The sequence below is a fragment of the Dendrobates tinctorius genome, unplaced genomic scaffold (genome assembly GCF_039654945.1).
Source record: "Dendrobates tinctorius isolate UK_male_01 unplaced genomic scaffold, ASM3965494v1 ptg000134l, whole genome shotgun sequence".
In the NCBI taxonomy this organism is placed as follows: domain Eukaryota; kingdom Metazoa; phylum Chordata; class Amphibia; order Anura; family Dendrobatidae; genus Dendrobates; species Dendrobates tinctorius.
This window is the reverse complement of record NW_027361802.1, coordinates 15,692,261-15,706,731: the sequence shown is the minus strand read 5'-3', so window position 1 is coordinate 15,706,731 and position 14,471 is coordinate 15,692,261. Positions and strand designations below refer to the sequence as shown.

At 43.2% G+C, this 14,471-nt stretch overlaps 1 protein-coding gene across 2 annotated transcripts in view; it reads left to right on the top strand.

The window, feature by feature from the left end:
• Nucleotides 1-7,350, top strand: part of LOC141048293 (uncharacterized) — a 48,040-nt gene extending 40,690 nt beyond the window's left edge. For both annotated transcript variants that reach the window (XM_073543746.1, XM_073543745.1), the window contains 2 exons: nucleotides 1,041-1,086; nucleotides 6,729-7,350. In XM_073543746.1, the coding sequence (XP_073399847.1) occupies nucleotides 1,041-1,086; nucleotides 6,729-6,820 (138 nt within the window). In that variant the 3' untranslated portion in view covers nucleotides 6,821-7,350. The remainder of the gene's footprint in view (nucleotides 1-1,040; nucleotides 1,087-6,728) is intronic.
• The last annotated feature ends 7,121 nt before the right edge of the window (nucleotides 7,351-14,471 follow it).

Below are 14,471 nucleotides of genomic sequence, written 5' to 3'. Positions count from 1 at the left end.
ATCCAACCTGACAGCACTAGAAAGGATCTTCAAAGAAGAATGGCAGAGGATCCCCAAATCCAGGTGTGAAAAACTTGTTGCATCATTCCCAGGAAGACTCGTGGCTGTACTAGCTCAAAAGGGTGCTTCTACTCAATACTGAGCAAATGATCTGAATACTTCTGACTATGTGATATTTCAGTATTTTCTTTTTTAATAAATTTTCAAAAAATTCTACATCATTGGTCTTTTTCAGTCAAAATGGGGTGCAGAGTGTACATTATTGAGAAAAAAAGACCTTTTTTGAATTTACCAAATGGCTGCAATGAAGCAAAGAATGAAAAATTTAAAGGTGTCTGAATACTTTCTGTACCCAATGTAAAAGAAAAAAAAATTGCGTGGAGTTCTCCATATCATTCTTAACCAGCTGAGGGAAAGCCAACAATTGGGGGCGAATGTTTACAGTCTGGGAAGGGGGCAATAAGCATGGAGGTTCCCAGGTTATTAATATCAGCTAACAGCTGTATATTTAGCCTTTACTGATCATTAACAAGTGTGATCCCTCCAAAAAAAGATGTAAGGTCCCAACTGTCAGCTTTCCCTTATCTGGATAAGAAAATTGAGGGGCACCACATGCCATTTTTTTCTTTAATTGATTTAATTATTAGCTAAATACTTGTACATTAAGCTACACATACTACACTAAATGTATTTCTCACTGGCATATTTCTATCAACCTAAATCTGTATATTACATAGTTACATAGGTTAAAAAAAAAGATCTAGGTCCAACAAATTTAACCTTTCTCCACCAATTGTGCATTTTATGACTAAATTAACTATAATTCGCAATGGTAAGTGTATTGAGGAAATCATCCAGCCCTTTTTGAAAAGCTGTTATAGTGTGTGCGATTACTACCTCTTGTGGTAGGGCCTTCACCATTCTGACTGCTCTAACTGTAAAGAACCCTTTCTTATTTATCTGTCGGAATCACCTTTCTTCCACCTGAAATGAGTGACCCCTGGTAGGAACTAATAACTGCTAATCATTCATCTTTACAGTGCAGAGCTCCAGAAGAGGAAAACATGGAATTGGAGCCTGTCAAGTGTAAGTAGCATTACTTACTAATAATTTACTTTTTATGGCATTACAAAGTTTATTTTATTAGGTTATTTTTATCATATTCTGTCATATTTCCCATTTATGAGTATTATATATTTGTTTCTTAGTTGAGTTGTTTCTACTCTACAAGTGCAATCTTTAAGTGCTTCTTAGATATTGAGAGGCAGAATAAAAACGACTCTACTGTGTATTCAAGGAGAAATGCCTGATAATATATAAAAGGCCATGTAGAGAACAGGAGGATCCATCACAGTGCCTTCATTTTTGCAATGCCGGTACAGACCTAGGGACTGTTCATACAGCTGTAACTTAAACCCGTAAGCTTGGATCCTAAGCAAAAATTGATGCTGCTCCCTTGCTTTATCCTATGTTTAGCAAAGCAATGCCTTTATTACTATATTGCAATAATATCAGCCAGAATATCAAAACATGCATATTTCTAATAGTTGGCCAGGAGTCTGTGAAAACCCACTCTAACTCCCCTTTAATATATGGACATAAGAATAAATGTGGAGTACTCCCAATAACATGCAAGCAAAAAGAACAAGTGGAGTAGCCATAAACCACAACAAAAGATGAAGTAGGTTATATAGAAAACACATCTTTATTAAAGTTAAAAATATCAAACACTTATAATGTAGGAGGTATATAGAAGGTGCAATCCAGAAACAACAGACAGTGAGGAGTTACCATGGTATGAATAATAAACAGCGGCAAAAAAATATTACAAGTATGGGTCCCAATGTACAAAATACAGGGTATTAAAGTAGGCCTAGATGGCAGTGCAGCAATCTCATATCAAATTATAGACATGATCAATCATTAGCAGCCTATTACCACATGCACCCCATGCAGGTCAGATCAGAGTGAATTCACAGGAATATATATCCATCTCTTCCACATAAAGCGCATAGTCACTCACCCATATTGCCACAGTACCCAGGTCAGCGCCTCACTTCTACCCCCAACGCGCGTTTCGCCACTTCCTTTTCAAGGGGAGATGTCTGCCCATATTGCAAATCCACCTTATATGCCCAAACTCCCAGGTGCCATTGATTAAAGCGGCGCATGCCCCGTGAAGCCAGGCGGCGCTAGTCACAAGAGTCGCCCGCATGCGTGGTACAACAACCACCCGTGTGACATCATTATAATGGGCGAGACTCATAATAGATGGCTGGAACATATAGCGATACCGGTCGCACTGCGCACGTGCTCCAAATCGCGGCCATTTTCTTGTGGATCAAGTGCCAGTCGCCATAATGGGAGAGTCTCATTTTAACAACGCATTTACTTGTATATGTTATATCCTGACTACAATCATACTACGCAAGTATCGAAACCACCTTCACCAGCCTGTTAATCTGGTGTAAGCAGCCACAAAACAAGGTATTTCGTTACAGTACAATCAAAGTGTATCTAGACACTAAGTACATAATGTATATACACATAGGGTGTAAACTCAAAAAAAAGGAGACATATCCCATATGTTGATAACCATCACTCCAGGTGGCTCCATTATATGTCTTAATTTGATTGTCCATCCAAAATCGTAATCAATTGTTGAAGTGTAGATGGGTTAAGATCATTAGAAAAAATGTCCACGGCAGACCGACACGGCAGACCGACAGACCCGGTCAATCCTCCAGGGCGCCCATTTGTCTCTGGCATAGGGGGGCCGTGTGATATGGTATGTAAATTTATTGACCATTATTTAAAACCTATTGTGGAAACCCTGCCCTCCTATGTCAGGGACACGACAGACTTGTTGAATAAGATCAATGGGATCACACTCGAGGATGATATGGTTCTTGTGGCTATTGATATTGAGTCATTGTACACATCGATTAATCATAGGGATGGATTAGCGGCAGTACAATTTTATTTGGAGATGATGCACCGGGATGGTCGCTGGTGCGAATTTATATTAGAACTACTGGAGTTTGTATTGTATCACTATTTTTTTGTTTTCAAGGGCCGTTTTTTCTTACAAAAATGCGGCACTGCCATGGGTGCGGCGTGCGCCCCGTCATATGCAAACCTGTTTCTTGGTTTTTGGGAGAGGCAGGTTTTCCTTGGTGGCGGGGCCCACGCCGCAGACCATGTGCAGTGCTGGCACCATTATATAGATGACGTGCTAGTCATCTGGCAGGGTTCTATATCTGAACTTAGAGAATTTATGCAACATCTCAATTTGAACGATGTGAACCTTCGATTCACTTACAAATGGCACAAATCAAACCGCGAGTTTTTGGACGTCCTACTGTGTGTGGATGCAGATGGAGTAATCCAAACTGATCTGTTTCGCAAGGAGACAGCAATAAATTCCCTCTTACATGCATCTTCTGCGCATGTCCCACCTGTCATTCGTGCTATTCCCACTGGACCGTACTTACGGATTCGGCGCATTTGCTCTACGGAGGAAAAATTTGAGCAGCAGGCAAAAGATCTAGGAAAACGATTTAGATCGAGAGGGTATAGTAATCGCTGCATTAGACAGGGATATAGGAGAGCTAAACAGACCCCACGTAATGAATTATTAACCAATTCCTTTAATCCACGGCAACAAGGGAATGAGAATACCATTTGTTTCGTATCTACTTCTAATTACCATTGGGATCAGATGAGAGATATTGTGGAAAAATGCTGGCCGGTCTTACAGACCGATGCAACTTTAATGGCTTGTTTGCCATCGAAACCAAGAATAATTCCTAGACGAAGTATGAATCTAAAGGACTATTTAGTTAAAAGCCACTATGTACCGACAACTATAACACCCTTTACCAATTCAAGACGAACACAAGGATGCTTCCCATGTGGCAGATGTGTCGCATGCCCAAATGTCTGTAGAACCTCGACATTTACATCATCTGATGGGAAGAAAACCTTTCTTATAAGGGACTTTATCACATGCAATACAATCAATGTGGTATATTATGCCACCTGCCCTTGTGGTAAAATTTATGTCGGACTCACATCACGAGAACTTAAAATTCGCTTACGCGAACATGTGAGGGACATCATAGCGGCTAGGGAGATTCAAGATATCTCTAGTTTGAAAACTCTTCCAAAGCATTTTAAACTCTTTCATGATGCTAATCCCAAGGGCCTGTTGGTCCGTGGTATTGATAAAATTGAGTGCGGTGTCCGGGGTGGCAATGTTAAGAAGATCCTTGCACAGCACGAGTGCAGATGGATCGTCACATTGGACACATTGGCACCAAAGGGATTAAATGAAACTAATAGTTTTGGGTCTTTTCTCTAACTATCTCCCCCTTTTTTATCCATCTCGATCTCGTTTTGCTCCGGTTCTATTCCCTTCCCTCTTTTTGCCCTTTGCTCCCCATTCCTCTATTGGCTTTAAACCTTTTTTCTGTATTTCCTTGGTATCTGTATTTTAGTATTCTTTTGTTTTAATACGATTTTTGTGTGTTTGCTTTTTAGTTATCTATCATGCATTTATAATTCAATTCCGTACTGATGTACCTATGCCTGCTCCCAGAAATCTGATTATACTCTATGGGATCAATGATGTCGGTCTGCCGTGGACATTTTTTCTAATGATCTTAACCCATCTACACTTCAACAATTGATTACGATTTTGGATGGACAATCAAATTAAGAGATATAATGGAGCCACCTGGAGTGATGGTTATCAACATATGGGATATGTCTCCTTTTTTTTGAGTTTACACCCTATGTGTATATACATTATGTACTTAGTGTCTAGATATACTTTGATTGTACTGTAACGAAATACCTTGTTTTGTGGCTGCTTACACCAGATTAACAGGCTGGTGAAGGTGGTTTCGATACTTGCGTAGTATGATTGTAATCAGGATATAACATATACAAAGTAATTGCGTTGTTAAAATGAGACTCTCCCATTATGGCGACTGGCACTTGATCCACAAGAAAATGGCCGCGATTTGGAGCGCGTGCGCTGTGCGACCGGTATCGGCGTTACATGTTCCGGCCATCTATTATGAGTCGCACGCATTATAATGACGTCACATGGGTGGTTGTTGTACCACGCATGCGCGCGACTCTTGTAACGGTGGCGGTTCATTGTACTAGCGCCGCCCGGCCTCACGGGGCATGCGCCGCTTTAATCAATGGCACCTGGGAGTTTGGGCATATAAGGTGGATTTGCAATATGGGCAGACATCTCCCCTTGAAAAAGAAGTGGCGAAACGCGTGTCGGGGGTAGCAGTGAGGCGCTGACCTGGGTACTGTGGCAATATGGGTGAGTGACTATGCACTTTATGTGGAAGAGATAGATATATATTCCTGTGAATTCACTCTGATCTGACCTGCATGGGGTGCATGTGGTAATAGGCTGCTAATGATTGCTCATGTCTGTAATTTGATGAGATTGCTGCACTGCCATCTAGGCCTATTTTAATACCCTGTATTTTGTACATTGGGACCCATACTTGTAATATTTTTTTGCCGCTGTTTATTATTTATACCATGGTAACTCCTCACTGTCTGTTGTTTCTGGATTGCACCTTCTATATACCTCCTACATTATAAGTGTTTGATATTTTTAACTTTAATAAAGATGTGTTTTCTATATAACCTACCTCATCTTTTGTTGTGGTTTATGGCTACTCCACTTGTTCTTTTTGCTTGTATATTGCAATAATGTACAGTGTACCTGCCTAACAACCATGTAAGCCATACAACATCAAATGTGCCAGTTAGCCACTGAATGTAAGCATATCTTGAAATTTGCAAGAGAACTTAAAGGGGTTGTCCGGTCTAAATCTTCTAGTCTACAGCCTGTCTATGTGACTGCAGCCTTGTGAATCTTCACATCATGTCCACTGCTAATTGTAAGAATTCCTAGGAGCCTGGAGCGGAGGTCAAATAACCGCAAGTATATGATATGCATACTCCCAGGCCACATTCCAACTAGAGTATACACATTGAGCAAAGCTGCACCAATCTAGTCAGAATGTGGCTGGGAGTATGCACCAGAGAATTTTCACAGCACACAGTTCACGCTATGTGAGGATTCACAAGTCTGCAGTCACATGTGACTGCAGACTTGTAGCTTTACACTGGACAATCCCTTTAAAGAGGTGCTACAGGCTTAGTATATTGATGATCTATCCTTAGGATAAGTTATTAATACCAAATTTAGCTTTTTTTCATCTCGGGCAGTAAAGAGTGCCAGGAGCCAAACGGCACAGCTCTTGGACATTTTCAGGTACTATAGTTGAGCTCTTATTGAGGTGAACAGGAGCTTAGCTGCAGTACCCCGGAATGACCACTACACAGTGTATGGAGCTGAGTTTTTCAGCTGCTAGTGAAGTTGTAATCAGCTAATTGGTGGAGGTGCCGGCTGTTGGACCTCAACCGATCAGATATTCATGATCTATCCTAAGGTCATCAATATATTAATATTGGAAAACCCCCTTAACATAAAGTATACTAGATTTTTGTCTGCATTCTCATTATACAATAATCAAACTTAATTTATATAAGAGTAAACAACTCAATGTGCTTAAAGAAGGTAGAATTTTATCTAAGGTTTTTAACCCATATCCTTTTTCCCATCCAGTATTATGAGTGGTATATATATATTGAATATAAGCATGTAACTTTTTTATTTTATTCCACAGGTCCACTGTGCAAAGGGGACTATTGGAGACACTTTTCAGCTGCAAGAATGGACAAAGCAAAAGAAATGGAAGCAGTCTCATATATAAATTAAAAATACTAAAATATTGCATGCAGCTTTCTCTACACTTATCTTTTCTTCATTACATGCAAGGTGTCGTAGCTGTTTTCGTTCTGACCAATGTCAGGTCTGCCAGATCACCAGTGAGGCCGGATTAGGAGTTTTACGCCCTTCATTTACAAGCGCTTGGAGACAAAAGAGACTGCACACGGGCCGTGGGCAAATCACTTTATCTGATGTAATGAAACACAAGGCAATCTTTTATACCATTTACAACAATATGTAATTCTATGGAGCTCATGTGGCCCCCACCATCACTTCAGGGTTAAACATTGTTTATAATGTACCCAGAACACATGGTGGCTGACTATTGAGAACATACATGATAAGAAGCGTATTTCCCTTGAAGAGGAGACAGCCAAAACTGCAGTGTCATAAGAATAAGAAAACATAGCAATGAAAGGCAAAAGGCAATTGAAGTATTAAAGGGAGTTAAAGGGATATAAAGGCAAACCATTAACCATTCTATAGCAAAGGTGATATTGCTTGCACACAAGCCACAAATAGACCCCAGTTAAGAGCCCAGTTAATGGTAGTTGAAAGGTTTCTTAATAGTGATATAGTGATCTCAGGCATGATAGCTGGCATTTTTAATATTTGAATGTTATGAGCATCATGAGATACATGTATGTGTATATGTATTAGTGATTTACTTGCTTTTAGGCAGCTGCTGGCATTCACAGAGGTACGTAGTTTCTGGACCAAACAGAGAGGTTTATTTAAGTGCATAAACTTACAGTAGAATGAAAAACAAACAGCCTGTCTCCAGCATAAAGAAACAAAATAAACCGTCCATATGCAGACAGATGCAGGCTCTCCTCCCAGACAAAGACCACAGTCTTCCACCCATGCAACAAACGTGGCACTTCACTTGGCACAGTTTAGACTGCAACAACTGGTCCTCTGCAGCTCCCAGCAGAATCCACACAATGCTCAGTTCTCCAGCACACTGCAAACCAAGTGAATGTATTTCCTGCTTCTAGTAAATAGCTATGCAAGGGCCACTAATCAAACCCTGCAGAGTTAGGATTTAATCCTGTTCTACTTGGCTTTGCTACATACCCTCCCCCTCTGCCCAAAGCCGAGGGCTGGGCAGTATCTGCAAACCCACAGTGAACTCCATCCTGTTCACAGTAAACCCCATGTTGACCAAGCTGGTATGACATACCTGGTGAGGCTTCCCTTCCACTGGTTGGTAAACATAACAGTGACCCTCACCAACCCTTTCTATCATTTCATAGAGCCCTTGCAACTTAGTGACAAATTTATTTCTCACTGTGGGCACCAGGACCCACACCAGATCCCCAAGTCAAAATTATTTCACCCGAGTCAGTATTGACCCTGAGCAAGGCGCTCTTTTACCTGACCCCTCATTTTGGTGACTTGTTTTGTTGATATATATTGTGGTAGATCGGCTGCACACAGAGATAGACACAGGAACGCTGTCTGTTTAAATCTTCCACTGCTTTATTAAATGCACTGCATAAACCAATGAAGATTTAGCAAAATAAACACGGCCTTTCTGGCCTAATGTGAAAAGAAAACATAACATATGACACAGTCTGTGTTGCTGCAGGGATCAAACAAAGAAGGTTCAGCTTTGCTTTTCATGGGACACAGGTCTGGAGCTCTCATCTCTAGGCACACCCAACGCTGAATGAGCCAGAAAACTGTGTATTTACCTTTAGGACTCCTCCCTGGTGTTGATATATATTGAGCAGCCTCACATCCACTCTTCAACTGCTCATTATAACCTAGCCTTTAACAAGGTGGATTAACCTCTCTCAGCACATAGTGTGCGGGAGCATTTTCCTAGATTCATATCACTGAAGCTAACAAGCTCAGTGATACATATCTCCCCTCAAGTATTTTGCCAATGACTTTGTCATAATATATATATATATATATATATATATACACACAGTTGTGAGAAAAAGCATTTGCCCTCTTCCTGATTTCAAGGGTATGTGCACACGTTGCAGATTTTGATGTGTTTCCGTGTTTTTGGATGCACGGAGTTGCATCAAATCTGCAGTGTAGAGTAAACACAATGTTAATCAATGGGAAATCGAAAATTGATGTGCACATCAATTCTTTGTGCGGATTCTGCAGCGTTTTAACACCCATTCCATTATATCCGCAGGTGTAAAAACACATGCCAAATCCGCACAAAATCCGCAGGAAATCCGCATAAAAATGCGTGGATTTTGACCTGCGGATTCTGCAAGAGATGCAGATTCCGCGTAGAAAATTCCACACAGCAATCCGCAACATATGCACATACCCTTATTCTGATTTCTGATAATTGCCAGTTATCGCTAATGCTTGACTGCTGTTGTTGCTGTGGCCCAACCAGTTATTAGGTTTAGGGGGCAATCATTTTTTCACACCAGGCCCTGTAGGTTTGGATTTTTTTTCCATGATAATATAGACCTTCATTTTAAAAACTAAATGTTGTGTTTACTTGTATTATCTTTGTGTAATATTTAAATTTGTTTGGTGATCTGAAACATTTAAGTGTGACGAACACTTTTTCCCACAACTGTATATGAGAAATGTATTGACTAACAGAAGTGTAGTCTGTCCTCAACAAATATACAATAGTGTGTGTAAGGAGGTGACGAGGAACCTCACGTGCCTTCCTGCATACCAGGCATATGTAGCCCGTGCATATGCTTAATTGTGTTAATGTACCATATCATATATGCACTGTGTAATGTGAAGCGTTTTATGTCTGTCATGTCAATGTATATTGCCATTGCACTGAATTAGACATGAATAGTGCAGGGATAGAAAGAGTTAATGAAAGGGGCTGGACTAGCAACCTCAAGGAAGCAAGAAGCTCCTACTTCTGCAGCAGAGCCCAGGCAGCACAGCCTGAGGCAGGGTGTGTGTCCCCATCTGGGGCACAGGTGTATCCCTGCTTAGGACAGAAGGAGCCCCTATATGGGGCATATGTGCGTCCCTGTCTGGGACAGAAGAGACATCTGTCTGGGGCACAGGTGTATCCCTGCTTAGGACAGAAGGAGCCCCTATATGGGGCATATGTGCGTCCCTGTCTGGGACAGAAGAGACATCTGTCTGGGGCACAGGTGTATCCCTGCTTAGGACAGAAGGAGCCCCTATATGGGGCATATGTGCGTCCCTGTCTGGGACAGAAGAGACATCTGTCTGGGGCACAGGTGTATCCCTGCTTAGGACAGAAGGAGCCCCTATATGGGGCATATGTGCGTCCCTGTCTGGGACAGAAGAGACATCTGTCTGGGGCACAGGTGTATCCCTGCTTAGGACAGAAGGAGCCCCTATATGGGGCATATGTGCGTCCCTGTCTGGGACAGAAGAGACATCTGTCTGGGGCACAGGTGTATCCCTGCTTAGGACAGAAGGAGCCCCTATATGGGGCATATGTGCGTCCCTGTCTGGGACAGAAGAGACATCTGTCTGGGGCACAGGTGTATCCCTGCTTAGGACAGAAGGAGCCCCTATAGGGGGCATATGTGCGTCCCTGTCTGGGACAGAAGAGACATCTGTCTGGGGCACAGGTGTATCCCTGCTTAGGACAGAAGGAGCCCCTATATGGGGCATATGTGAGTCCCTGTCTGGGACAGAAGAGACATCTGTCTGGGGCACAGGTGTATCCCTGCTTAGGACAGAAGGAGCCCCTATATGGGGCATATGTGAGTCCCTGTCTGGGACAGAAGAGACATCTGTCTGGGGCACAGGTGTATCCCTGCTTAGGACAGAAGGAGCCCCTATATGGGGCATATGTGCGTCCCTGTCTGGGACAGAAGAGACATCTGTCTGGGGCACAGGTGTATCCCTGCTTAGGACAGAAGGAGCCCCTATATGGGGCATATGTGCGTCCCTGTCTGGGACAGAAGAGACATCTGTCTGGGGCACAGGTGTATCCCTGCTTAGGACAGAAGGAGCCCCTATATGGGGCATATGTGCGTCCCTGTCTGGGACAGAAGAGACATCTGTCTGGGGCACAGGTGTATCCCTGCTTAGGACAGAAGGAGCCACTATCTGGGGCATATGTGCGTCCCTGTCTGGGACAGAAGAGACATCTGTCTGGGGCATAAGTGTATCCCTGCTTAGGACAGAAGGAGCCCCTATATGGGGCATATGTGCGTCCCTGTCTGGGACCGAAGAGACATCTGTCTGGGGCACAGGTGTATCCCTGCTTAGGACAGAAGGAGCCCCTATATGGGGCATATGTGCGTCCCTGTCTGGGACCGAAGAGACATCTGTCTGGGGCACAGGTGTATCCCTGCTTAGGACAGAAGGAGCCACTATCTGGGGCATATGTGCGTCCCTGTCTGGGACAGAAGAGACATCTGTCTGGGGCACAGGTGTATCCCTGCTTAGGACAGAAGGAGCCCCTATATGGGGCATATGTGCGTCCCTGTCTGGGACCGAAGAGACATCTGTCTGGGGCATAGGTGTGTTACTGTCTGGAACAGTGAGGACCCCCATTTAGGGTATATGTGGATCCCTGACTGGGATAGGAGGGACCCCTGGCTGGGGACTTTAAGCTGCCAAGGACTGCCAGGCAGTGGAACAGGGCATGGAAACTGTTATAGTTCCTTCCAGGTGACTGTGAGCTTCCAGGAGCGGTTGAGAGCTAGCAGCATCATCTTTGAATTGGGACAGTTCAGGAATTGTTTTCTTCCTCCATTCTTTATCTTCATTAAACAAGTTGCCACTGTTTGGCCGTAAAGAGTGTGACGTGTTGTGTATCCAAAGGATGCCATGCCAGCGTGGAAAGCAGCCGTGATCCTGAGGTAACCCACTGTGACCTGGGTCTGGGAATGGAACTGTTTATTCATGTGCAAGGGGCTGGGGAGCTCACTGACTGTGACTTATTAGACTCAGTTATGACTACCACCCCGTGCCACCTTGTTACATGTGTGTCAGATTCTCTATACATCCTCATAACATTAGAAATAGACAATACATAAAAAGTATTGCATGTTAATTGGTCAGATACATATTCATATTATTGTTGGCAGCAAATTATTCAGGATACTCTCCAAGCGTGTGACAACTGAGCTTCTTTATTCAGGAACAAACAGGAACAATATATGATAAGCTTAACAGATCAGGAATAAATCATTTGTGTGTCTCTATTTCTGCAGTATCTGCAGTAGCCTGCTTCTCTCATGCACAGACACAGGGAAACAGGAAATACAGTCACATGCTCTCCCTGTGTGAGCCACTGGGAGTTTTTTTTTTACTTTATAAACAGCATACAAATCTAGCAACTGAACACTCAGACATGAATGAAGTTGTTACACCAAACATATTCCAACAATTATGGATGTTGGCAGTATACCCTCAGACTGCTGTCACCAATTGCCTTTAAATAATCCTCCATTAATCCATGAAGACAACGATGTATGAGTGGTGTACTCACCTTATTATAGGATCGATCCCCAAGAGCAGGGGTTGAGAACCTCTCATCTTCATTGGGCCCCTGGCATCATTTGCTCCAGCCTTTGGGCACCTTTCTGGTGGGCCCTAGTGCTTGGGCCATCGGCCTTCTAATTTTTCCCTTGGAGTTTGGGCACGCACATGCAACGTTCACCACTAAATGCAATGACACGCGTAGTGCTGGGTTACATTACATCTACAACAAATGTAATGATGCTGGAACTTGCCAGTGTCAGGATGTTCATCATAGGCAGAGTTAGCGTTAGCACACTCTGCACTTCCTACCTGCTCCTGTGGAATGTATGTATACCAACCTCAGTGTCTCCTATGTGATTTATGTTCACCAGCCCCAATGTCACCTGAACAATATATGTACAACAGCCCCAGGGTCTCCTATATGATGTATGTGCACCAGCCTCAGTGTCTCCTAAGTGATATATTCACCAGCCTCAGTGCCTACTATGGGATGTATGTATACCAGCCTCAGTGGCTCCTATATGATATATGCTATGTATACCAGTCTCACTGTTTCCTATGCAATGTATGTACACTTTCCTCAGTGTCTCCTATGTGATATACTGTATGTATATAACTAATATTTAAAGCTCAAAGTGTGTATGTATGTATGTATGTGTGTATGTATGTGTGTGTGTATGTCCGGGATAGGCATCCGCACCGTCACAGCTACAGCCACAAAATTTGGCACAGTCACACGTCTGGACCCCGAGGACGTCCTAAGCTATGTTGTGAGGTGAAATTTTAACCCCGCGCATTCCAATTCACCAATTTTGCCCCTATCTACATACTGGGGAAAAAGTGTGTGCGTGTCAAGCCCCGCCCCTCATTATGATGTCATAATGCCCCTATTTGCATACTGGGGAAACAGTGTGTGCGTATCAAGCCCCGCCCCTCATTATGATGTCATAATGGTTGCTATGGCGACGCTGATGTCATCATAGGTTGCAAGCCCCGCCGCTCATTATGATGTCATAATGGTTGACTATGGAATGGAGGATGTGTCATGGGTATATGGGCACTGGACTATCGGATGGTGGATATGCATGACGGGTATATGGGCACGAGACTATGGGATGGAGGATGTGTGATGGGTATATGGGCACTGGACTATGGGATGGAGGATATGTATCACGGGTATATGGGCACGGGACTATGGGATGGAGGATGTGTGATGGTTATATGGGCACTGGACTATGGGATGGAGGATATGTATCATGGGTATATGGGCATGGGACTATGGGATGGACGATATGTATGACCGGTATATTGGCACGGGACTATGGGATGGAGGATGTGTGATGGGTATAGGGGCACTGGACTATGGGATGGAGGATATGTATGATGGGTATATGGGCACTCGACTATGGGATGGGGAATATGTATGATGGATATATGGGCATGGGACTATGGGATGGAGGATGTGTGATGGGTATATGGGCATGGGACTATGGGATGGAGGATGTGTGATGGGTATATGGGCACTCGACTATGGGATGGAGGATATGTATGACGGGTATATGGGCACGGGACTATGGAATGGCGGATATCTGTGATGGGTATATGGGCACGGGACTATGGGATGGCGAATATGTATGATGGGTATATGGGCATTGGACTATGGGATGGAGGATGTGTGATGGGTATATGGGCATGGGACTATGGCATGGAGGATGTGTGATGGGTATATGGGCACTCGACTATGGGATGGAGGATATGTATGATGGGTATATGGGCACGGGCCTATGGGATGGAGGATAATTATAATTTGTTATAACTAACCACAGTTAGTTGCTATGCCCGGGCAGCGCCGGGCTCTTCAGCTAGTAGATATATATATATATATATATATCAGCTTCAGTGTCATATGTGATGTATGTATACCAGCCCCAGTTTCTCCTATGTGATGCATGTTCACCAGCCCCAGTGTATCCTATGTTTTGTATGTATACCAGTCCCAATGTCACCTATATGATGTACAGTCCTGGCCGAAAGTGTTGTCACCCTTGAATTGTTCCAGAAAATGAAGTATTTCTCTCATAAAATTATTACAATCACACATGTTTATTTCCTTTGTGTATATATTGGAACAACACAAAAAAATGAGAAAAAAAGGCAAACTGGACATACTTTCACACAGAAACTCAAAAATGGACAGGATAAAATTGATGTCACC